Genomic DNA, 26,307 nt, shown 5'->3' with positions numbered 1-26,307 from the left:
TTTTGACCTGCTGATCCTTCCAGTAACACTTGCCTCCCTCTGAACCACCTGTGGCTATAGGATTGTGTATATGGAGGTTTTCTATTTCTTTCTTTTTTTTTCTGTTGGTTGAAATAGATGGACTTTTTTTCAGCCTGACCAACTATGAAACTATAAAACTTTTTGTCCAAGGGTGACACTGTGGCATATCTATGGAGAAGCAGCATTTTAACTTTAGGCAAAAAAACCCTCCCCCTCTTTAAATCACTATTATGTAGGGAGGGGGGTGTTCTGTAGTTTACAGAAGATATTTTGGAAAGCTGATTACATTCTTTGAGAGTTCAGTCCAGTCCACAGGAGGTGACAAGGAGGTATTTTGAATTTTCCTGTAATTACAGAAAACGCAAAAAAAAAAAAAAAAAAGAGACCACCTCATCTAAGGACTGGTAATTTGCAATACATTACATTTTTGTTTTTGGGTTTAGATATATTTTAATCCAAAAATTAATATAGTTATGATCACATAAATCTCAATGAACATCATGTGTGATGATCTAACCAGCTTGCAAGTGTGTGACAAAGAGCTGCTACACTAAATTGCAAGAGATCACACAAAAATTAATCTTGCAAAGCATTTTCCATAGTGCGTATTACTAAAGTCTTGCTGTTTACATGCCATATCTAAAAAAAAAAAAAAAAGTGTCACGTACCTACAGATTGAGCTGGAAAGGGGACTTCTCTTGTCCAACATCCATGGTAGTGGTGACAGCTGGTGTGAGGACACAGAGTGACACAAGAGGCTGGTGTACCTGGCAGTCATGCCAGGTAGTATAAATAAGCCCATGTCCTCAATTTTCTCTACTGCTTTTAAGCAATGCAGTTTAATCCATCACCTTCCCCTAACCTGTTGATGGCTAACACGTTTCTGGTAATCACAATTTCCCCTTCATAAGTGCTAAAGGGCTAAGCAACATAAAGCCAAATGTAAATAAGAGAATAGCCTAACAATACCTATTGGAAAAGTATCCAATGGGTTTTGTTTGGCTTTTCTCTATACTGTATATAATGTTTTATGCTTTCTAGCGCTACAACCCTGATGAAGGGGCAGTCGTGAGCCCCTGAAAAACATTGACTATATTTTCAGACCTGGTATATAATAAACTTTTTGCTGGGCTTAATACAAACCTGTTCACTCTAAACCTTTTATATATAATTTTTATTACTCAGGGGGTTCCAAGGAAAACCCCAACTAACGTAAGAAGAGGCAAGAAGCAAATATAAAAACTACATATAAGTACAGTAGTTTAGAAGGAAACTATAATATAGAAAGATAAAATGAAACTAATAGAAAAACTTCATATACCGTTTTTATTTACAGAATTGTAGTTGCTGTGTATGCATTGCATGGTAGGATGTAGGAACTTTTCCATTAGTAGTTTTGATCTACTAAAGTTTTTCCTAGCTCTGTAACCTCATTTAACTTCTGCTTGATAACCCCTGTTTTCCATAGTGAACCCAGCCTACAATAACAAGCCTCATAGCATAACAGCTGTCAAGCTTCATATTTCAAACAATAGTTGCTTTTGTGGTAGAAATTAACTGTTCTGTTACTGTTAACTGGTAGTTGAACACTTTAAAAAAAAAAAAAAAAAGGGGGAGAAGAGACAAAGCCCCTTGTTCCATTGGTATGTGACAAAGGACATTTCCAGCATCCCTTGACATGTGCTTGCAATGAGATCTTCCCATAGGAGATAGCAATGCAAAAATGTTAAAATATACATTTGGGAACGTGCTTGACTGGCCTTGATATATGCAGGGCATTAAGATGTGTTAATAGTGCAGATTACCTTTTCAGCAAACTGAAACTCACACAAAACCTGTACCTGTAAAGAAGATAGAGGATACTTACCTCCTAAAACCCACCCGTGCCTCTGCACGCTGTTGAAGAGGAATCATCGTAAAACCCTCTTTCGGGAGTGTCCATCTCCTGGTCCCCTGCAACAATCAGGAAGTCCTCCAATTGACAAGTACATCACAGTTGTATCCTGCAGTGATGAGGGGGTCAGTGGTAGAAACCACGGATCGTTGCAGGGGACCAAGGAATAAACTCTTCCAGATGTGTGGGTTTCTGAAAAAGGCTTCAGCTGGCGAATTCTCTTAAATGGAGCACCAGTACAGGTGGCAGAAGCAGTAAACCTCCACTATCTTTTTTTCAGGTAACATTTTTATTGGGTGTTTCAGTTTACGCACATGGTTGCTTTAAGTATGTCCTATGATGTCTGTGTGATTGATTCATTACTAGCTACAGAGTTAGCTAATATACAGGTATATAGTGATCCAAACATACTGTATACAGCTGACTTTTTTGGATTTGACTTAACTGTTATAATGAAAGCACTTATGATTTTTTTCTTAGTTCCAAGTTCCAACCTCTATGTACAGCTGAATGCACTGCAGATCACTGTGGATGAAAGGAGCATCCTGTGGCTAAACCAGTTCATTCTGGACTTGAGGCAGAGCGTCGACCAGTTCATGGCTATGTACAAACTCAGTGACAGCTCCAACGATGAGCACATTGACGTTCGGGTGGACGGTCTGATGCTGAAGGTAATTCTCCGATCTTAGGTTATTGCAGGGAGAACAAACACTGCTGAATAATTCAGTCTGATATTCCAGGCTGTTCCTCTAATCCATGCATGAATGATATTTACTTACTATGTATATTTTATGAGAGCACAGCATGGTAACTTATAATGATGTTATAAAATCTATTCTTATTTTGCCAATGTGATTACGGGAAATGCGGGGCATTTTCTATCCAGGGGCGCTTTTTGATTGTGCCAAACACAAGGGAATTGAGATGCTTAAAGGAGAACTACAAATTAAGTTGTAAATAAAAAAAAAATTGCTTTCCTACATCATGTATTTTTGTTTTGGATGTGTTGGATCAGATTGCAAGCTAGATCTCATTTGGCTTACTGTAATCCCCATAAAACTACTTTCTGTGTATGTTTAGGACCACGCTAACCACTGCAGACCTTATGCTATGAGCCTAAAGTAGACCTATTCAGTGATGGGAACCAGTGTAGTGGCTGGGAGCTAAAGGTGCAGAACTTTAAAGCAGACCAGTCATTAAAGAAATACCAGGGCCTGCTAATGATGACCTCCTTCTGAAAGTTCTATTTGCTTGGCTGTCTCTAACCTAAGGTGATTGTAAATGATCACCTTGTTAAACAACCTATTCAGATAAAAATGAAAGGCAAAACATTTGTGTATGGGTATAAAAAACCTTTATAAATACATTTTTCCCTTTTTATAAGTGATCACATTCCCTCTGCTCTCAGCTGCATAAGCACTGGGGGAGGAGAAACAGCAGTATACTGAACTTCTCAACCCAGTGAAAGGCTGTGCAGGGAGGCGGTGTCAGGGCAAGTCTGATCAATGGAGGAGAGCAGGCTGAGTTTCCAGCACAGCTAGAGTACTGACCATGGTGTGCTTTCCTGCTTAGTGTGGTATTTTTATTTATTTTTTTAACTCTTTTCATTGATGGAGATATAAACCATTACTGTAATCCTATATGCTCAACATTAGCATAATTATATACTCAAAGCAGATGTGGAATTAGAATCTCCCTATAGTGTGTATACCACTCTACTGGGAATCCGTCCAGACCAGGCGTTTTATTGTGTGCGAAAGATTTCTAGCTTTCCCGATTTCTTCATATGTTAAAGGAGCGTCCAACAGCAAAGTTTGGCTTTCCAAAAACTTAGGGAGGTGAATATCAAATAAGTAGTCCTCTATTTCTACTATGTTATAGTGAGCTCTGGTAGGAAGGTGGAATAAAATGTGACAAAAGCTTCCACTATGTCAGGGGTGTCAAACTCCATTTCATTGCGGGCCGCATCAGCATTATGGTTGCCCTCAAAGGGCCGGTTATATCTGTAGGATTAGATGTCCAGAGCACCCCATGTCCTGGGGGGGGCAAAGAGGAGCCTTTCTACAGCTGCACAGAGGAGTGCAGGATCTGGCAAAGGATTTCTGTCCTCTCTGCTGTCGACCACAGAGACAAGGTGGGGGCAGAGACAAGGGGGGTGCCGCAGCTGCAGGAGAGGTGCGAGGTCATTAGTTTGTTCCACCAGGACTCCTTCAGAGTTTTTAATTATGGGAGTAGTACAGGACTGAAAATCAGGTCTAGAGAGATATGCCAGCAGGCGACTGCTCTTGCCTCCGAATTCAAAAATACATTGATTCTGATATAGTAGTTTTTTCTGTGTACGTTCTTGGCGTACTAAATCCAACATTCTGGCTTTGTGCCTCCAGTTAGCATAGGTGTCAGGCGTAGGGGTGGCAGTTGAGCCTTTGCAACATGAAGTTCACGCTCCACGTCCACCAATTCAGACTGGGATGCCTTACCGGCCTGTTCAATAGCTGCTGAAAACGTGCCACGCATAGTGGCCTTAAAGGCATTTCAGGTTATAGGTATGAAGGCATTATTTTTGTTAGTAGCCCAATATGAATTCATTTAAAGAAGCACTTGATCTGTCACTGCTGATTCAGCAAACCATAGGGGGCTCAGCCTCCAAATCCTAAATTAACTAAGATCCACCAATAAAGGAGACTGGTCGGATACTGCTCTGGGGAGTTATCTAATGGCAGTCACCATACTGAGCATTTCCTGAGAAAGCAAACATAAATCAATACGTGACAATGTACCATAGGTATCAGAATAGCAGGAGTACTCTTGTACCGAAGCATGCTTCCATCTCTAGGAATCTACCAGATCAAATCTGTCCAAATATGAGCCTAAAGGAGTATGGGGTGACATAGATCCACCAAATCTATCAAGGGAATTATTAAGGACTGTTTTGAAATCCACAGCCATTATCAGGGGACCTTCAGCGACTTCCAACACTACTCTCATAATGCGGTCAAATAACATTTTTGTAAATGGCGGTGGAATATATAGGTTAACCATGGTGTATGGTTTACCTAGGATTTCAAGGAGAAGGAGTACAAAACAGCACCCAGTGTCAGTTTTAATGTTTTAGAGTTATTGGGGCAGATTTAGCTGTTAGTACAGAAGTACCATGAGCATATGTGGAGTAAATGGAATGAATAGTGTAGGCTATTTTCGCATGTAACTCATGTAGTGCCATAACTCTAGAGCCTTGCAGATGTGTTTCCTGGAGAAGAATCACATGCGGGTTATGCCGGACCAGGTAGTCGAACATCTCTTTAGAGTTGAGCCCTCTGACGTTCCACGAGAGCAAACGTAATGTAGACACGAGTAAGCATTATACAGTTTCATTGAAGGATAATACCAGAGTAATGCATTAGACAACCGTAATAAGATACGCAAGTATAGCCATCAGTTGTATCATAGATACCAATAAGAAGAATGCAGAATTAAATCTAATAAATGGAAAGACATGGAAATAATAAATAAATTGAGAGAACAAAAAAAGTCCCACAAAACAAAAACTACCCTGACCCTCCCGGCCCCAAAACCCAAACACTTGGGAGCTTCATTCCCAAAACGAAGAATGCATAGCAGAGGGAACATGGTTCAGTCTTGCAGACACGGTCCGTATAAAGGAAAAAAAAGGGGGGGGGGACTCAACAGTGCAACAGTAAACAGTGCATCCCCAATCCGCTCAGAGATTATAAAGGGGGGGGGGATGTTCAGCCAAATCATATTCTAAAGTGACGTGTCAGCCAAATATTGTGTATCTGAGCACATACACTACAGGATCTAGGCAGCCATGACAAAAACAGCAGAGCATAATATTTGTAGGATCAAAACATTGTCCTCTTTATGTAGCATTGCTCCCAGAGGACAAACGGTATAATAAGCTCCATGTAGAGGGATGCTCACGAAACCTCAGATCAGGAAGACTGATGGCGGTTGGTGCGAGGTAATTCTTGCGGACCTAAGGTGTCCATCCAGTGCGTTGCATCTTTTGGATCAGTAAAGAAGTGAGATTTCCCTTGGTAGATGATGCGCAGCTGCGCAGGGTAGAGCTTACTATAGGGTAGCTGTAGATCACGTAGCCTCCTCTTGATTGAAAGAAAAGTTGCGCTTTGTTTTTGTGTAGCCGCAGAGAAGTCGGGAAATATAGTGATTGTGTTGCTGTTTATTGAGACTCAGCCTTTTTCTCTGGCAGCTCTCGGAACTGCCTCCTTACCTCCAAAATGTAGCAATTTAATGAGTATATATGGCGAGGAGGCACGCCTGGCGGTAAAGGACGCAGGGGAACCCTGTGAGCCCTTTCTATAGCAAATAATGAGGAAAATGTGGAAGCACCAAACGTAGATGTTAACCAGTATTCCATAAAAGATTCAGGATTTTTACCTTCTGAGCTTTCCGGAAACCACAAAAAGTGGAGATTGTTGCACCTTAGGCGATCCTCCAAATCGGTCATTTTATCTATAGTGGCATCTTGGCTCTTTCGCAGATCAGTAACTGAGGCTTGTAAAGGACGTGTGACATCTTCTAAACCACCAATGCGCTATTCAGCGTTAGTGACCCTATGTCAGAGATTATGAATGTCCTGCTTCAAGAATGACAAGTCCATCCGGACTAAATCAATTTGCATGGTCAGAGAGGCCTGGCAGTGCTGAAAAGCCTCCATGATTTTTAATAAATGAAAAAAACTTGGGATAGAAAAGGCGGGGCTTTGCGGGCCAGTGGGAGTAGAAGGATCAGAGACAAAACTAATTATAAAACCAAAAATACATTTTATTGATACATAAAGAGAATAAAAGACACGCATGGGCTACCATGCATGTATAATTGCAACACACTGACATACAGATAAAATCAAAACATATAATGTCACTGTTGGTCTAGAAACATATCCCATAGGGATTAAAGCCAAAAGACAAAGCCTGTATAGGAGGGAAGATGGGTCTCAAGCTGAGTTCGGTCACGGTAGGTCCCCAGCAAGCCGACGCGTTTCGCTCAAGGCTTCCTCAGGGCCTGAGAGACCATAACAAACCGATGTTTCCTTCTTAGCAGTGACCGGTATTAAGCGACAGGGCTGCAGCGATACATATGCCGTTCGGAAGATATTGCTTCCATATTCACCATATAAAGTCTAAAATAGACCTCAAATAGACCTCAAGGGTATATTTTTCTTGCACCGAGTCCGATATGCTGGGTCCCGACTACTTCATCAAAGGCAAGGCTTCTGGGGATAGTTCCACTGTAGCCTCTTGGGGTAAAATCACCCCTCAGCAGGTGGATGTCCTCTTCCTAAATTATTCGTCCTTATGTGTACATTCACTCCCAGATGCAATAAATCTAGCATTCACATTACGATAATCACCATAACTATAATCCGGGAGCCAGACAACTTCCTCTGTGCACTTGGTAAGAAGTATATCCTCGGGATACAGGTCAAATATGACGACCGCGTTAACCTCTCTTCAGGCTGAGAAAGTATTACAGGCAGGAAAGGGGGTTACACAAACATATATTCCAGTTATATGGACCCAAGGTCCTGGGCTATCCAAGCCCTCTGTATCGTATATACTGCATCACCTGCCATTGTCCGATACCATTGTGAAAGAATCTTCAACCCGTTTTCTCGAATAGCGACATTCAACGCACCCTTCAAAGTGCATATAGTCTCCCAATCAGCGTCAGAGAAGTCACAGTGCAGTTCTTTTGTCCAAGCCTGACATGCTGGGAGTTCAGAGATGAGACTGGAAGATAAAATGGAACTGTAGATGGTAGAGATGAGGTGTCTATGTGGCTTCTTACTGGAGCAAATATTCTCCAAAGTCGTTAGACGCCTAATCCATGCTGAGATAGGCCCTAAAATGCAGGATTTTTGTCTTGTCTAAAACAATTTTATTTTAATGAAGGTTGATTTGTATCTTAATAAGGTATGACTTACTGTATCATAGATCTGCTATAAAATTTTTTTTATTGTGGTTCATTTTGGGGTAGGGATGAGTTCAAGGTGTTCAGATTAATCTTCGGCTCTTTGTCCGTATGCTGGATTTTTACTTGTTCAGTGGGGGCCTAACGTCCTTTGTTGTAGCAGTAGTTCTACTACTTTTATGTGAATGTTTGCTTCCTGTCAGTGGCTGTTATGGAATGTGGCAACAGTAATGTCATTCGGGCCCATTCATTTGCTGGCCAGAAATCTCTGGCTATATAAACAAAGAGGCAGGTTTTAATTGAAAAACAGTGTGAATCTTGTTTGAATACCTTTTTTAAATGGACGCCTTAGTGTGACCAGACTGCTACTAATGTCCCTTATGATGCTCTTGAGAGCAAAATAGTGACTTGGTGATTTCCGTAGGATATGTGATACAATTCAGTTGGTTCCTGGATAGGATGATTTAGAAATGGATGACACTGTTGTGAATACTTCCAAAAGTCATATATAGCAACTCATCGATTTCTCATAGTGTTGCCTGAGGAAGGAATTGTTTTAGAGCTCTGAAACGCACATTTTTGAAGCTTGTACACACTGACCATTTTTTTTTTGGTTTCAGCCAGTGGGTTGAACAGAAAACACCTGACAGATCCCTGTACCAACACAAGCTATGTTGGTGCGGTAATCTTACCTTCTGTTCTATTGAATTTTGACAACAGGGAGGCTCCCCAACCAAAATTCATAGATCAGTGCTTGCAGCCATTTGCTGCAAGCCCTGATTAACCACTTCAATACATGGCACATTCACCCCCTTCCTGCCCAGGCCAATGACAGTTACGCGGTCATGCAACACGGTACCCAAACAACATTTTGTATCATTTTTTCCCCCCAAAAATAGAGCTGTCTTTTGGTTGTATTTGATCACCACTAGGTTTTTTATTTTTTTTGCTAAACAAAGAAGGCCAAAAATGTTGTAAATAAGTATGTTTTCTCCTTCACTGATGAGGCTGCACTGATAGGCACTGAGAAGGTGGCACTGATAAGGCACTAATATGCAGCACTGATGAGCACTGATAGGCGACACTGATAAGCAACATTGATAGGCACTGATGGGTGGCATTGATATGCAGCACTGATAGGCAGCACTGATAAGCAGCACTGATGGGCACTCGTCGGTGGCACTGATGGGTGGCATTGATGGGCACTGATAGGCGGCACTGATGGGCACTCATAGGCAGTACTGATGGGTGGCACTGATGGGCACTCATAGGCGGCACTGATGGACACTCATAGGCAGCACTAATTGGTGGCAATGACGGGCGGCACTAATAGATGGCACCAATAGGCAGCACTAAGGAGGAGGCACTGACAAGCATTAATGATTGGCATCCCTAATGGGCACTGATTAGCTTCCCTGGTGGTCACGGGTTGGCATCCCTGGTGGGCTCTATTGGGCCTCCCTGGTGGGCTCTAGTGGACCCCCTTGATGGGTCTGCACTGATAATCAATGCCCTGATTATTAGCGCAGACCCCTCTTCTCGTGCAGGAAAAGCCGATAAATGGCACTTCCTGGTTACCATGTGATGAGCTGTGATTGGACACAGCTGATCACATAGTAAAAAGCCTATAGTCAGCATAGCCGGTCACGTGACCAGACTGAAGCAGGCTGGAAATGGGTAATTATATACAGGTGCATTTCATAAAATTGGAATATCATCAAAAAGTTAATTTCAGTAATTCAATTTAAAAAGTGAAACTCCTATACTTTATATAGATGTGTTACACACACAGTGATATATTTCAAGCATTTCTTTCTTTTAATTTTGATGATTATGGCTTACAGCTAGTGAAAACCCAAAATTCAGTGTCTCTGAAAATTTGAATATTACATAAGACCAATAAAAAAAAAAGGGTTTTTATTAGGAAATGTTGGCTTACTGAAAAGTGTACCCATGTACAGAACAGTATGCACTCATCAATGCGGTGTGGCATGGAGCGATCAGCCGGTATGGCCCTGCTGTGGTGTTATGGAAGCCCAAGTTTCTTTGATCTGCATTGTTGGGTTTGGTGTCTATTTTTTTCTCTCGACAATACCCCGAAGATTCTCTATGGGGCTTAGGTCAGGCAAGTTTGCTCAGTCATCACGGACTGTAGAAAATGTTGTGTTTCATTTTGAAATCAAGGTCCCAGAGTCTGGGGGAAGAGTGAAGAAGCACAGAAACCAAGTTGCATGAGGTCCAGTGTGAAGATCTGCTGGTGTTGGTCCACAGTGTTTTATCAAGTCCAAAGTCAGCGCAGCCCTCTACTAGGAAATTCTAGAGCACTTCATGCTTCCCTCTGCTAACCAGCATTATGGAGATGCTGATTTCATTTTCCAGTAGGACTTGGCTCGTCTCCATACCATGCCACATTGATGCCGTAATTTATGCAAAAGGAGACCCTACCAAGTATTGAGTGCATACTACTGTATACCTTATATGGACATACTTTTTAGTAAGCCACCATTTCTGTATTAAACATTCTTTTTTTTTTTTTTATTAGTCTTATGTAATATTCAAATTGTCTAAAATACTGAATTTTGGGTTTCTCTATTGTTCATCTACAGACGCAGCTCTGCTTAATTTTAGACTACAGGGTTATTCTCCTCCCATTAGGGATAGGCACTAGGAGGAAAAAAAAGCTTGTCCACACCTATAGGGGCTGTCCCAGCAAGCATAACCTCTCAGGCTCTGCTATACTCAGTTTGTTCTGCTTAGTGACAGGGAAAGTGCACCCTCGCATGTTTTCTATCTCCAGGGTTTTGGCTTTTCTACAGAAAGGGGTTGAACAGCGGTTGGCCTTGGGTACTATCAAAGGCCAAGTTTCGGCTTTGGCTATCTATTATCAACGCCCATTAGCCATGCATACCCTTATCCGGATGTTTATTCAAGGTGTGCACCATTTTGTGCCTCTGCGGCGATCCTCGTTACCCCCATGGGATCTCAATTTGGTGTGGTTTGTTCTTCAAAAGCCTCCTTTTGAGAAAATTCGGGAGATTTCGCTGCTTGCTTTATCTCAGAAGGTTGCCTTCTTGGCAGCAATCACTTCTGCCTGCAGAGTATCTGAATTGGCGGCGTTGTCTTGCTGCTCACCTTATCTGGTGGTTCACAGAGATAAGGTGGTTCTTTGACCTAATCAGTCGTTTCTTCCTAAGGTGGTTTCTGATTTTCATTATAATGAAGACATTGTACTGCCTTCCCTTTGCCCTAAACCTCAGCATCCTAAGGAGTATGTTTTACATTCTTTGGATGTGGTCTGGGGTATCAGGGTTTACTTACAGACCACTGCGTCCTCAGAAAACTGGACGCTCTTTTTTTACTTACCCCGTAAAGGACTAGCTGCATCTGCTGCAACCATTTCCAGATGGATCAGACAGACAGTGGTACAGGCCTATTCACTGAAGGGTCAGATCCCTCCTTTTCCAGTGAAGGCACATTCTACTAGAGCCCTGACTGCCTCCTGGGCTTTTCACCATTTTCACCATCAGGCGTCGGTGCTACAAGTTTGCAAGGCCGCAACTTGGTCGTCTGTGCATACCTTTATAAAATTCTGCAAGGTAGATGTGATGGCATCAGTGGATGCTTTTTTCGGCTGCAATTTTGTGCAGGCTGCGGTTTAAGAGAGAACCCCCTTTTTTTGTTTCTCTTTGAGAGTTTGTTGTTTCAGGGGAGCTCCTGTTGTTTCTGGTTGAGCTCTGTTTTACCTGGTTGGCTAAGTTTTGGCAATTGGGGCATTCAGGTTTTTCATTCCGGTCTTGTTCCCACCCCTCATGTTTTGTACTGCTTTGGAACATCCCTATAGTCTATGATTAAGCAGAGCTGCATCTGTCGATGAACGATAGAGAAAGCTGGATCTTTTTAAGAACTTACCATAAAATCTTTTTCTCTGAAGTTCGACAGACATAGCCCCCACCCCTCTACTTTTGAGTTATGGGGTCTTTTTTCTGAGTATAGCAGAGCCTGAGGGGTTATGCTTGCTGTCACAGCCCCTATAGGCATGCACAAGCTTTTTTTACGCCTTGTGCCTATCCCTAATGGAAGAAGTATAACCCTGTAGCCTATGATTAAGCAGAGCTGCGTCTGTCGAACTTCAGAGAAAAGGATTTTATGGTAAGTTCTTACAAAAATTCAGTTTTTCACTAGCTGTAAGCCATATTCCTCAAAATTAAAAGAAAAAAATGCTTGAAATATATCACTCTGTGTGTAATGAATCGATATATATATATATATATATATATATATATATATATATATATATATATATGAATTTCACTATTTAAGTAAATTACTGAAATAAACTTTTTTGATGATATTCTAATTTTATGAGATGCACCTACCTGTACAGTATATATTTTTACACAGGTGTCAGCATGGTAGGAGAGGGGAGGGAGCATTTTCAAGGCTAGTTGGGTTTATCCTGAAATTCTACTTTAATGTATGTATTTAAATGCAAGGAGTGGGGATATCTTGATTTCGCTTGAATTTAGCCTCTTGCAGTTCCTGTACAACAAAATAGGAGAGGGAGAAGCAGCATAGGATTAGATACTATTCTTTCAAACAGGAGCAAAAACATAGGTGATTGTATAGAAATATATAGTTCTATAATGACTTTTCTTCTTCTTCTTTTTTTTTTTACACAGGTTATCTTACCATCACAAAAGAAGGTGGACTGTCACCATGACCAGCCAACTGCTATCAGCATCCAGACTTCTGAAATGATCGCCAGCAACACAAGGCAGTCCCCTAACTGTCGACGTTCAGACCTTGAAGCCATATTCCAAGACTTTAAAAACTACCCTTTCTTCTCCAAAGCATTCACCTCCTTTCCTCGCTCAGAGGACAGCAATGACCTCCTGCACCCCATATTTCAGAGACATGCATTTGAGCAGGACACTAAAATGCATGATGTCTACAAAGGTTTTGTTGCACCAAAGCTGGACACCAATGCGTTGAAAACATCCTCTGGTAAGGACATCTGGGCCATACATTTCACACAGTTTTGGGTTGACTATGAAGGGATTAAAAGCGGAAAAGGCCGACCTGTAAATTTTGTTGACTCCTTCCCCTTCTCCATCTGGGTTTGCCAGCCTGCGCGTTTCGCTCAGTCTCAGAAACAGATAGTTTCCAACGGTGATACTTTAGTAAACCTTTCCAAAAGCGAATCAACAGACTTTGCTGGTCGTCTGCAGCGAAAAAAACTTTTAAAACAATACTATAGCACAGATGTGGATGGCCGGAGTCTGCCACTGCAGAAGTCCCAGTCCTTAGACAGTAGCTTTTCAGTCCCACCCCCTGAAGAACCACCCCAAGCAGACATCCAGGTCCTCGCTTATATTCAAAAACATGTGAGTGCTCAAATGAATCACTACCAGTATATTTTCTTATTGCTGCTGCAGGAATCACTAAAGCAGGTCATGGACAATCTGCGGAAGGATGTAGAGGGCGTGACTGGAAAACCGGCTAAGGATACCAAACTGTCCATTGGTCTGCTGCTAAAAAGTGCTGAGGTTTCTTTATTATTGCACCCTTTACCAGAGGAAAATACATCCAACTGCCCCATTTCCCAACAAGGAAGTCCTCTTGCTGAAAACAAACGGGCTTCCCCAGCAGAGAGCACACAAGAAGATAGCATATGTAACTCAACCCTTGACTTAATCATTGATTCTGCCAGTGGTGACTCTGGGGCAATTCTAGAACCTAAAAGGATTGACTTGCCGGATGTTGGCCTATCAAAGTTACCTAATAACACTGAGCCAAGGATGGAAAGTTTGGAAGGATCTGTTGAAGGGTCCTCTTTGAAGGTAGATGATGGAGTCTTGGGACAGCTGGTTAATGTAAATGGTGTTAAAGAGGATGCCCATTTAGATGACGCCCACAATAGCGATGATAGCATGTCCGGTTCAGTCAGCCATTTTGAAGAAAATCTTATTAACCTTCAAGCCTCCGATGCAGAGCCTGTTTTAGATCCACTTCTCAGCATACAGTTCCCTGAGGCTCAGAAGAAACAAACTGACACAAGGTAATAATTTGATTTACTCGTTCAATGTACTTTTAACAAACAAAAGAAAATTATATTAAAAGTCCAGTAAACTCAAAATGCAAACTACTTTCACTATGTTCCTAATAATATTCAAAAAAGCGTAGTTCCAGTCAAGCAGGAAAATACACAGTCAAAATGCTTATATGTGACTTGTCTTGCTTGACACACGATTTGGAATTCTGTTTCGTTAATCTTCTCATTGAGGCAGCTATGTAAAAAAGCCTAGACTAGGACCAGACCCATACTGCAGTTAGGCATTACAGCTTGGTCCCAGGCCCTCCCCCTCAGCCTGCTGATTAGACAACTTAGGAGCAGTGCAATGGGAATATGAACTTTACTGCATCTACATTAGGTCCTATGGAGAAAGTACTATTTATGCGCAATACACCACTGCCCCCCGAGCCCCCGAAGGCAGCGCAGGTCACAGTCAGGTCACAGTCAGTGGTGGAACTTGGCAGCTCATTGAAGGTTAGTATCAGGGGGTATCTATGTGATGGAGAGAATAAGAAGGAACAGGGAAGGGAAGTGTAAAAGTACAAGGAGGAAAGGAAATAGATGAGATGCATGGAAAATAAATGAAAAAATAAATAAAATAAAATAAAAATAAGTGGAAAAAATAAAAATAAGATGCCAAGCACTGAGAGGCGTTACGGACCTCACATGAGCGGCCGACGTGGCATGCCGTTATTGGCTCCTTGTTGCGCTGCCTGGCAGCAGGGACGCTCTGCTCTGCTTTTCATCAGAGGACATTGGGGTGCATCTTATTGATGTACCCGATCGTCATGGACTGAATACATCCTTATACTTACTGGGGTTTTCCCAGTTTCATAAAGGCTTTACATTTGACATTATTGGCATGTATTCTGTGTAATGTGAGTACTTAAGTCAAAAACAGGCGGTAAAATTATGTCACAAGAGGGAGGTGTCACAAATTTGCATTGATTTTGATTGGTGGTATGTTCACATAAAATCTCTGTTCACTATTTGCACTGTATCACATGCCTAGAGAAGGATTCCTGCGTGGCTCCGAAATGTTGCACTATTTTTTTTTATGTGATTTTTTTTTTTTGCAATAAAGCTTTTGGACTGCTTTTGCAAGATCCAGGGTGTGCTGGCGAATATGCATGTACCGAATGTAGAGGCAGTCTTCTAATAAATTAAACAATTTTAATATTTAAGGCTTTATTCACACGGCTGTAAAAAAAAAAAAAAAAAAAAAGGCATGCAAGTGTTTTTTAACTACGAATCTAAACACAACTGCATTGTTTTCAATGGAGCTATTCACACATGGAACATAAATATACACTGCATTCAGATTTGTCTGTCTCGAAGAGCAAGCGCTTTACGAACTTGGGGTATAAATGCATGTATACATCTCTGTAAGCACGGAAATAAGTCTAAACAAAGGAGAAAAAGCTAATTATTATGTACACATACGCATCTTTATGCGTTTAAACTCATGTATACGCAAGTATTTTACTGATTATTACACAGGAACTTTTCTCCTAGAAAACACGTGTAATAACCTCTGAAGTCTGCACTCTGTGCACAGCGCACCTCTGAAGTCTGCACTCTGTGCACAGCGCACCTCTGAAGTCTGCACTCTGTGCACAGCGCACCTCTGAAGTCTGCACTCTGTGCACAGCGCACCTCTGAAGCCTGCACTCTGTGCACAGAGCACCCCTGAAGCCTGCACTCTGTGCACAGCGCACCCCTGAAGCCTGCACTCTTACATTCTAGTGTTTATTACCCCTTTACGATCTTCCCACTGTAATCTAGCGACACCCACTGTTCTACAATATGTGGTTCGGCTGGGGCATGGTTGCGTTCCTAACCCTATCCTCTGAGAAAAAAAAGCCCTGGATAAATTTATATGCTGATGAGGCCCATGAGGAAATTGAGTGCAGGTATCCAGCAACAAGGATGACCAGATCGGTGTGCTACACTCTGTGAAGCAGGAATCAGACCAAGTATGGTTCAATCACATGTAATAATAGTGAAACAAAACACCATCCAACAACAGCAAACAGTATACAAGGCAAACTTAAAAATATATTTGAATAGTGAACCACGTGACAGAAAACCAAACTAGCAAACTGACTATAATACACTATACAGGATACAAACAGAGGAGAAGCACAGATAAACAGGTTAAGACTGGAGATGCAAGGAACAGTCAGGGATCAGGAACACAGGGAGCAGATATGAGGTAGCAAGGTAGGATGCAGTTACTTGGCAGGCACGGGATCATGGCAGGGATCAGGAATAATCAACAACCAGGTATATGGATAACAGGTGAAACAGTGATTCACAAAAGGAAGCTAGAGGAGGGGTTATATGCCTTCCCAGCAGCCAGCATCAGGTAGAGACTATTACTGGGATTTGTTGGCTGCTGGGAGATACCCATTGGTGGCACCAGAACTATGCCACCATCAGGTGATCCAGGTCCTGACTGACTACAGAACATCCCCTTTTCCTCATCCTAAAATCACAAGGGGGGGGGCTGTTCTGTAGCTCATAGGAAGTATTGGGAAGGAGGTAACACTGGTTGGAGATTTATTGAATATATTTGATTTTATTTTGTCAAGACACACCCTTAAGGCCCCTTTCGGTCTGTCTCTGCTCAATGGGCAGAGACAGACCTATCAGAGTTCTGCTCTTCTCTATGGCGAGATCAGATGAAAATGGAATGTAACGCCATCCATCTGTTTTCACCGTATCTTGTCGGATTGGATGCCAGATGGGTGTCATCGGACACATTCTGCTGACATCTGCCTCTCCATAGAGGAGAATGGGTGGCCCAATCAGGTCCGCCTGAAAAATGGACATCCGATCATGTGAAAGGGGCCTTAAAGTGAGCCTGTTGCTTTATACTGTAGACATTAAAGAGAACTTGTCACCAACGTAAAAAAAATTACTGGTAAAGGCACAGAAAAAATTCTAAGATTTTAAATCCTTACTTGCATTGTTTTTCATTTCCATAAATGATTGTATATCACAGCACCATTCAGTTTTAGTTGTTTTTTTTTTTTTTTTTCCCACCTTGTGATCTAGTCAGTAACCTACTTCCTGTCTCAGACAGCACCCCACTGGAGGAGCAAAGAGACCCCTTTCTAACGGCAGTTGTCAATATGAGGAGAGGGTAGTTTTAAGCTGGCCAGTGGGCTGAATGAAAAAAAAAAAAAAACTCCATCTACATCAGGGGTCTCCAAACTTTCTGAACAAAGGGCCATTTTACTGTCCTTCAGACTTTAGGGGGGCTGGACTATGGCCAGTGAGAGTTGAAATTGTCCTGGTGTCAGTAGGAGTAAAAAACGCATCTTTGGCATTAAAAGAAGGAATAGTGTCCCATTATTGGTGTCAGTGGGAGGAATAGTGCCTCACCATTGGTGTCAGTGGGAGGAATAGAGCCTCATTGTTGGTGTCAGTGGGATGAATAGTGTCCCATCATTGGTGTCAGTGGGAGGAACAGTGCCCCATCATTGGTGTCAGTGGGAGAAATAGAGCCTCATTGTTGGTGTCAGTGGGATGAATAGTGTCCCATTATTGGTGTCAGTGGGAGGAATAGTGCCTCACCATTGGTGTCAGTGGGAGGAATAGAGCCTCATTGTTGGTTTCAGTGGGAGGAATAGTGCCCCATCATTGGTGTCAGTGGGAGGAACAGTTCCCCATCATTGGTATCAGTGGGAGGAATAGAGCCTCATTGTTGGTGTCAGTGGGATGAATAGTGTCCCATTATTGGTGTCAGTGGGAGGAATAGTGCCTCACCATTGGTGTCAGTGGGAGGAATAGAGCCTCATTGTTGGTATCAGTGGGAGGAATAGTGCCCCATCATTGGTGTCAGTGGGAGGAACAGTGCCCCATCATTGGTGTCAGTGGGAGGAATAGAGCCTCATTGTTGGTGTCAGTGGGATGAATAGTGTCCCATTATTGGTGTCAGTGGGAGGAATAGTGCCTCACCATTGGTGTCAGTGGGAGGAATAGAGCCTCATTGTTGGTATCAGTGGGAGGAATAGTGCCCCATCATTGGTGTCAGTGGGAGGAACAGTTCCCCATCATTGGTATCAGTGGGAAAAAATAGTGCCCCATCATTGGTGTCAGTGGGAGAAATAGTGCTCTGTTGTTGTCAGTAGCAGGAATTGTGCGGCATTGTTGGTGTCAGTGGGAGAAATAGTATCTTGCAACAGTGGGAAAAAGAGTGGCAAGCAAAGGGCCGCAGTTTGGAGCCCACTGATCTACACACATGAATTGGATAGAGGGACCCCCCCCCCCCAGTGCCATCTTAAGAGCATGAAAGGGCCCCAGGCAATGCAGTGCACTGGGGACCTGCCTACACAATCACCCGCGAGAATAAAAATGCAAATTATTGATAAGGCGATATTTATTGGTACAGCAGTGCCAGGCTAATGATAGCTTCCAAGTTCGGCGGCTGGGTCCGGTGAACACACACACAAACGGGAGTCAGACTCGATTGTCCTGTGTGTGCCTGTTCCCGTGGAGGCGGACAGGCATTCCTGCAGTTGTGGAGTCCCCCTCCATGGCCCAAGTGGCCTGACAGCAGTGCAGGGCCGACAGGTGCTTGCCACCTGCTAAGTTCGGCGGTGGGATGCACACGGGAATAGGGACTAATGCTTGGCTGTGTCGCTGGGCAAGTGGGGCCCCCGGGCAACTGCCCAGCGGGCCCATTCGGTAAGATGGCCCTGACCCCCCCCTCCCTCCTGGCTGCCATGCTGTATTATGACAGTGATACTCCTCAGCTGCTGATTTACAAGGGTTTTCCAGTATGTTCCTTCGACAGAAACTGATCAGACACTGACCTCATTGGGTCAGTAGGGATGAGCGCACGTTGATCACAATTCTGCTGAACCAAGTGCATTCCTATCGATCTAGGACCAGCTTTAGATGCAAATACAAATTTATATGGGACATATACTGATACTAAAACTAAAAACCTTTTTACCTTAAAGTGTAGCTCCACACAAAAGGGGGGAAGCTCCTCTTGTCTGCCCCCCCCCCCCCCACTCAGCTTCCACATTTGGAACCTTTTAGGGGGAGGGGGGGGAGTGGGTACCTGGTTTTAAAAGGTATTTTCTCACATTTCTGCCTGATTTGGCCGCCACAAAGTGATCCCGAAGTAGCTACTGACTTTTAATTTTTGGAGGGGGGGCAGAACTTAACTTCAAAGTCAAAGGTAAACCAAAAACTAACTAACTCTAAATCACTTGCAGACACATTCTAAAACGAATGTATCTAACCCTGTAAAGAAGAAATCCCTATACATACCTTTTCTGAAGCTGCTCTGGTCTCCAGCAGCAGATGCTGTGTAGAAGAGACAGCCGACAATGGCTGTGAAATGCCTGGGAAGTGACGTCACCCATAGACTTACTGTGGTGCTTTCGTTGTCGGCTGCCTCTTCTGCACCCACCTCCACAGTGAAGCCACCGCTGACAGCTCAGCGTGGGACCGGACCGGTTGGCTGCAGAAAAGGTATGTATAGGGATTTTTGCTTTACAGGGTTAGATAGATTAGTTTTCTCTAGCGCTCATTGACAGACGTAGTCCTCGGTGATACACCACCTTCGGGTTATGTTGCCTCCACAGGAGCAGGACTAGACAGGAAATTAAAAAGCTCTGGCCACACCCTAGGGGCAGTCCCAGAGGGTATATCCTCTCTCTCTCTGCCTCAGCAAATCAGTTATTTTCTGTCTAGTTAGGAGTAAGGACCTAGATACCTTGCTGGGATCTTAGGTCCTGGCAAGATTTTTTTCTTAAAGGATTTTTTAGACAGCTTTTTTTCTCCAGTGTTCCTGTGAGATCTTCAAGCAAGAAAGCTGAACTGGGCGACGGGCTGGATGTTGAGATCCGGTGGTCACCCCAGTTCAGCCTACGAGCGCGTGCAGGCCATAGCTCCGCGCTGGGTCGGCCGCGACAAAGTCCCTTTAAAGGACTGACCCCGCGAGTTAAACGTCTCGCTGAAACGCCAAAGACCATGAGTCACAGCGTCCATATCGGTCGACAGCCCTCCCGCCCCGGTGGAGAGGGGTACTGTCAGGAGTTGGTGCCCGCCTGGTTCCGGTATGGTGAGTAGTATGTTCCCCCTTTTCCCCTGACGGGTCTTGTGGTGAACGCGGGCCCCTCTCTGTATGGTAAGATAGAGTCCCTCTCTATCCTATAAATGACACAGATCCTCCTACTTTGAGTGTGATTTTATGTGCAAAAAGCCAGGAGGCTTGGTTTGGGAGCTAACAATCTAATTGTATACATGTAAAAAGATTATAATCTGTGGCATTCTGGGAATCTTACGGTGATAAGAATAAGCTACCTACCAGTCAGAAGCCACGGATATGTAGACTGCCTTCCTAATCAGATCTCCAGCTATTAGCAGGCCTCCCGAATGGCCATGCGGTCCGCCAGGGCCGGTACCGCCAACCACGCCAAATCCCCATGCAGAGAGAGTGTTGTGTGCCCTGCAGCACACCGCTATTCAGTACAGGCCGCCGCCATTTTTTTTGCTGGATCGCACGAGCCGCCATTTTGGCGTAGCCTCGTGTCTCCAGCATGGGGGCGGCCATGTTTGAGGTGATCCAAACACCTCGTGGAGCTAGGGGAGGCGCCGGAAGGCGTGCAGAGGGGCGGAGCCGCCTCCTTTCTTCCTGGGCAGCCAGCCAAAAGACTTCCTGTTTGTCAAGACAGCGCTGTAACCTGTTGCAGTTAAACTCTGAGCATCAAGTGGTGAGCCTGGGGGTCTATCTCTCTCTCTCTCTCGATCGATAGGGATCCCTAGCAGGTAACACTAAGGGGCTTTTTGTGGCGCTGGGGGTCTGAAAAAAAAAAAAAAAAAAGTTTTTTATTTTTGAATTATATTATCCAGGAAGTGACTGGAATTATCATGGACCCTGCCACACAGATTCCCCCACCTGTTTCCCTCGAGGGGGCCACGGGACCCGCCGGTGCACAGAGTGTAGAGTCATTTACAGCAATTTTGGAGTCTATGGTGGCTTGGGTGGAGGCGGCCTGTCAGGGACGGGGGTCAAGGAAGCGACCCCCGCCTACCCTTATACTATCTGACACCTCTGACTCTGATTCAGAGATGGTCACTGCAGTTGCAGGTTCCTCTGCAAAGGCTGTTATCCCAGGTAAAGCCCCCTCAGACAGTGAGGAGGACGCTTCTTCTCCTGCTATAATTCAGGAAGAAGCATTGGTTGACGCACTAGTTGTGGCAGTGCAGGAAACCTTAAAACTTGAGGCTTTACCGGCAGAGGCAACTGAAACAGACATTCCTTTTGGTACTAATAAGCCCATCAAAACGGTGAAGGTTTTTCCTGTACCCAAATGTTTCGGTAATCAGATTAAAAGGAGAATGGGAGCATTCTAAACGTACCTTTACTATTTCCAAGCGTATTGCTAGACGCTATCCGTTTGAGGAATCCATCATTAAGAAATGGACGGTACCACCAGTGGTGGATCCACCTATTTCCAGGCTGAATAAAGCCACGGTTATCCCAGTGGAGGACACTTCGTCCTTTAAGGATCCGGTGGATCGAAAGTTGGAAGCAGAGTCCCGCACCATCTTCTCTCTGATAGGGTCAGCATTTAGACCAGTAATTGTTATTGGTCTAGTTTCCCAGACACTTACGGAATGGGCGAAAATGGTACGTCAAGACCTTAGGGGAAAAGATATTCCCCAGGAGACATCTGATTTGATGGAACAGATTATACAAGGGCTACAGTTTATCTGTGACGCAGCCTTGGACACTACTCCCTTATTAGGGCATGCATCTATGTCAGCGGTGATCCTCAGACGTGTGCTGTGGTTAAAATGCTGGTCAGCTGACCTAGGTTCCAAAAAGACCTTGACAAATCTCCCTTTTCAGGGGAATCGTCTATTTGGGGCCAACCTAGATGAAATCATCAAGGATGCCACTGGGGGCAAGAGCACTTTTTTGCCACAGGCTGCTAAAGCTAAGGGACCTCGCAACAAGCGAGGACCTTTCTTTACCGCCCATAAAGGGCGCCCGGCTGGTACTAGCGGGAAAGGCAAGACTCCTCCAGGAGGGTTCAAGAAGGGCTGGTCAGACAAGCAGAGGACCAACCCAGCCAAACCCGAAGCAAAGGAGTACACAGCCTGAAGGTGCGCCCCCACCCGGTTTCAGGGTGGGGGGACGTTTTCACCGGTATTCAGGACATTAGATCGAGCTTCAACCACTACTACCGGTGCGATTCTTCCCTTCCAACATTTAAGTACTACAGGAAGCGGTAGTTACCGTTCCCTGAATAGATCTTTTCCTTTACCTTTTCCTAAGATTAGTCCCTATACCTCACAGGAATCGGATCTGGTTGACCAGATAGGCCAAGTAGCCTCTAGTCGGGTGACTTCGGTCCCTGAGGTTCAACCAGAAAAGATCACCCTTCCTGATAACAATCAGGTATCTGATAAATGTGTGGGAACAGAAAACGACCAGACTTTCTCGGATGGTCGGGGCCAGATACCTCTAGGGACGCCTGGTTCAGATTCTATCAGCGCCAGTGGTCCTAGAAATTCTAGGCTGGCCTCCTCAAGCCGGCCTGGCCGACTTGGACATGCTAGTCGCAGACGTTCCGTGGGAACTTCGTCTCAGGGAGTGTCTGTGGTCTCAAGGACCAATTTACCATCATGCTTTACAGTCGCTGGGTTTAATGGCCTGGCCATTGAGACCCAAGTACTGAAGGACAGAGGTTTGTCTACTTCAGTCATTCCTACCCTTATTAAAGCAAGGAAAGCGACTTCCAGCAAGGTCTATTATCACACATGGAAGACTTATATTGCGTGGTGCGAATCTTTAGGATTTCCTCCACGTACCTATTCGGTGACTCGAATATTGGCCTTTTTGCAACAAGGGGTTGAGCAGAAGCTAGCCTTGAGCACCATCAAGGGTCAAGTTTCAGCATTAGCAATCTTCTTTCAGAAACCTTTAGCTACCAAGTCCTTGGTGCGGAATTTCATCCAGGGGGTGCGGCACCTGGCTCCTCCAGTCCGCGCGCCCTTACCGCCCTGGGATCTTAATTTGGTTTTGTCGGTTCTACAGAAACCTCCCTTTGAAAACATCAGGGAGATTCCCTTGCTTACTTTATCCCAGAAGGTGGCCTTCTTGGTGGCTATTACTTCTGCTCGCAGGGTGTCAGAACTGGCTGCATTATCTTGCCAGTCCCCATACCTAGTGATTTATAGGGATAAGGTAGTACTTCATCCTAAGCCATCTTTTCTTCCTAAGGTGGTTTCAGATTTTCATCTGAATGAAGATATTGTACTACCTTCCTTGTGTCCTCAGCCCAAGCATCATCGGGAACATGCGTTGCATTCCTTAGATGTGGTTCGGGCAATCAGGGTATACCTGAAAGCTACGGAATCATTCCGTAAGACGGATTCACTTTTTGTGATCACGGATGGCCCCAGAAAGGGTTTGCCTGCATCTGCCGCGACCATTGCCAAATGGATTAGACAAACGGTGGTACAGGCTTATTCTATTAAGGGTCAGAGTCCTCCGTTCCCTGTTAGGGCGCACTCCACTCGAGCGCTCAGTACTTCCTGGGCCTTTCGCCATCAGGCGTCAGTGGTCCAGGTATGTAAGGCGGCCACCTGGTCGTCGGTACATACCTTTACAAAATTCTATAAAATTGATGTGACGGCATCGGCGGATGCCTCATTTGGCCGCAAGGTTTTGCAGGCCGCAATTTGAGGAGACCGGTGGTCTACCTCGAGGGTTTTTTTCTGTTTGAAAAAAAAAAAAAATAAATAAAAAATTTTCTCTTTTTTTGTTGAGTCTCATCATTAAGGATGAGCATTGTAAACTTCTAGTTGGCACCGGTTGGGCCTTCTAGATTGGGATTTGATTTCCATTTTCCCACCCCTCATTTGTGATACTGCTCTGGGACGTCCCGAAGGTGGTGTATCACCGAGGACTACGTCTGTCAATGAGCGCTAGAGAAAAATGGATTTTTGTAAAATCTTACCGTAAAATCCTTTTCTCTTAGCTCATTGACAGATGTAGTCCCCGCCCCTCTGTTTTTGAGTTGGGTTGGGTTAAAATCTCTAAAGACTGCTTTTCACATAACTGATTTTCTGAGGCAGAGAGAGAGAGGATATACCCTCTGGGACTGCCCCTAGGGTGTGGCCAGAGCTTTTTAATTTCCTGTCTAGTCCTGCTCCTGTGGAGGCAACATAACCCGAAGGTGGTGTATCACCGAGGACTACGTCTGTCAATGAGCTAAGAGAAAAGGATTTTACGGTAAGATTTTACAAAAATCCATTTTTAACCACTTAAGCCCCGGAGGATTTGGCTGCTAAACGACCAGGGGGTATTTTGCGATTCGGCACTGCGTGACTTTAACAGACAATTGCGCGGTCGTGCGACGCTGTATCTAAACGAATTTGGCGTCCTTTTTTTCCCACAAACAGAGCTTTCTTTTGGTGGTATTTGATCACCTGTGCGATTTTTTTTTTTGATCATGCGCTATAAACAAAAAAATAGCGTCAATTTTGCAAAAATAACAATATTTTTTACATTTTTTTTATATGAAATTCCCCCCCAAAAAAATGTAAAAATCAACATTTTTTAACATTTTCGGCCAATTTGTTTTATGCTACCTATGTTTGGTAAAAAAAATCGCAAAAAGCGTATTTTGATTGGTTTGCGCAAAAGTTATCGCGTTTACTAACAAAGCGAAAGATTTTTGTCATTTTTGTTGTTTTTTTTTTTAACACGTAATGGCGGCGATCTGCGATTTTTTTTTTTTTGCGGTACTGCGACATTGCGGCGGACAGATCGGACCCTTGACTGACATTTTTGACACTTTTGGGGTTACCAGTGACATTTCTACAGTAATCAGTGCTATACATATGCACTGTTACTGTAAAAATACACAGTTAGTGAAGGGGTTAACTTTATTTGAAAGGGAGGGGCTATGTGTGTCCCTAGGGGCATGCTTTCTACTGTGATTGGCTGTGGCTTCAGATGTATGAAGAGTGATCAACGGTTCTACATAGTAGAACCGAATGATCATCCTTCATACACAGGGGAGAATGACAGGCAGCTTGTTTACACAAGCCGCCTGACTTTCTCCCTCTCCCCCGCCGATCGCAGAGTGACCGGCGGACATCGGGTCCGCCGGTCACACGCGCGGGGGGGGGTCCGTGACCACGCGGGAGCGCGCCTCCGGGGGCGCGCGCTCGCTCCCTAGACCCTCACAAGCTAGTGACGTAGCCCTACGTCACTTTGCCTGTGAGGGGCTGACTGCCGACGTAGATCGGCGTTAGGCAGTCGGCAAGTGGTTAAAATGTGGCCGCAAATATTTTGTTTTTTCGTTTTTGGCTAAACTTCTACTTTAATGCATTCCCTGCATTAACTGCTTGCTGACCGCCCGCTGCAGATATACTGTGGCAGGCTGGCTCCCATCAGGAAGCAGGGAAGCCGATCCATGGGACCGGCAGCAGCGATTGCCACTGGGCACCTGTGATCGCTCCCCGCTGAGCGAGAGCTCTGGAATGAACACACAGAGCCTGTGATCCTCCTATATAGGATCACAGGTCTCTGTGTTGATTCCAGAAATACCTCCCCCATACAGTTAGAAAACACTCCCCTAGGACCATTTTTATCACCCCTGGGTTAACCCCTTCCCTGTCAGTGTCATTATTACAATACCAGTGCATATTTTTAGGACTGATTACTGTAGTAATGTCACTGTTCCCCCCCAAAAGTGTAAAAAATATCAGTTAAGGGTCCGATCTGTCTGCCGCAATGTCACAGTCCCGCTAAAAATTGCAGATCACTGCCATTACTAGTAAAAATAAATAAATAAATTAGAAATGACATAAATCTTTCCCCTCGTTTGCGAAACCAAAAAATAATCAAAATACGCTTATTGGGATTTTTTTTACTAAAAATATGTAGCAGATTACATATTGGCCTAAGAGGATGAAAAAATGCGATTTTTTTTTTTTTTTTTTACATTTTTGGGGGGGGGGGGGGGGAATGTTATACAGCTGAAAGTGAAAAATATATATTTTTTCTTTTCCAGAATTGTTGCTCTTTTTTGTTTGTAGCACAAAAAATAAAAATAGCACAGGTGATCAAATACCACCGAAAGAAAGCTCTACTTGTGGGGGGAAAAAAAGGACATCAATCGTCAGTTAAAGTAACTCAGTGCCGAATTGCAAAAATTGGCCTTGTCATTAACCCCTTCCCTACCGCGCCATTATAAAATGACGTCGGCAGGAATCCTTTTTCGATCCGGGCGGCCGTCATATGACGTCCGCCCGGTCTCGCCGCTACTGCGCGCCCCCGGGGGCACGCAGCGCGGCGATCGGGGGTGAGGCTCGTCCCTCG

The 26,307-nt window shown here is 44.1% G+C and overlaps 1 protein-coding gene across 2 annotated transcripts in view; it reads left to right on the top strand.

The window, feature by feature from the left end:
• BLTP3B (bridge-like lipid transfer protein family member 3B) overlaps positions 1–26,307 on the top strand; it is a 167,510-nt gene that overhangs the window by 102,372 nt on the left and 38,831 nt on the right. For both annotated transcript variants that reach the window (XM_082253146.1, XM_082253147.1), the window contains exons 13-14: positions 2,396–2,586; positions 12,547–13,925. In XM_082253146.1, the coding sequence (XP_082109272.1) occupies positions 2,396–2,586; positions 12,547–13,925 (1,570 nt within the window). The remainder of the gene's footprint in view (positions 1–2,395; positions 2,587–12,546; positions 13,926–26,307) is intronic.

Source organism: Pelophylax lessonae (assembly GCF_965119305.1).
Source record: "Pelophylax lessonae genome assembly, chromosome: 4".
In the NCBI taxonomy this organism is placed as follows: domain Eukaryota; kingdom Metazoa; phylum Chordata; class Amphibia; order Anura; family Ranidae; genus Pelophylax; species Pelophylax lessonae.
The sequence above is the reverse complement of the archived record's forward strand: the minus strand, read 5'-3'. Positions and strand labels throughout refer to the sequence as shown.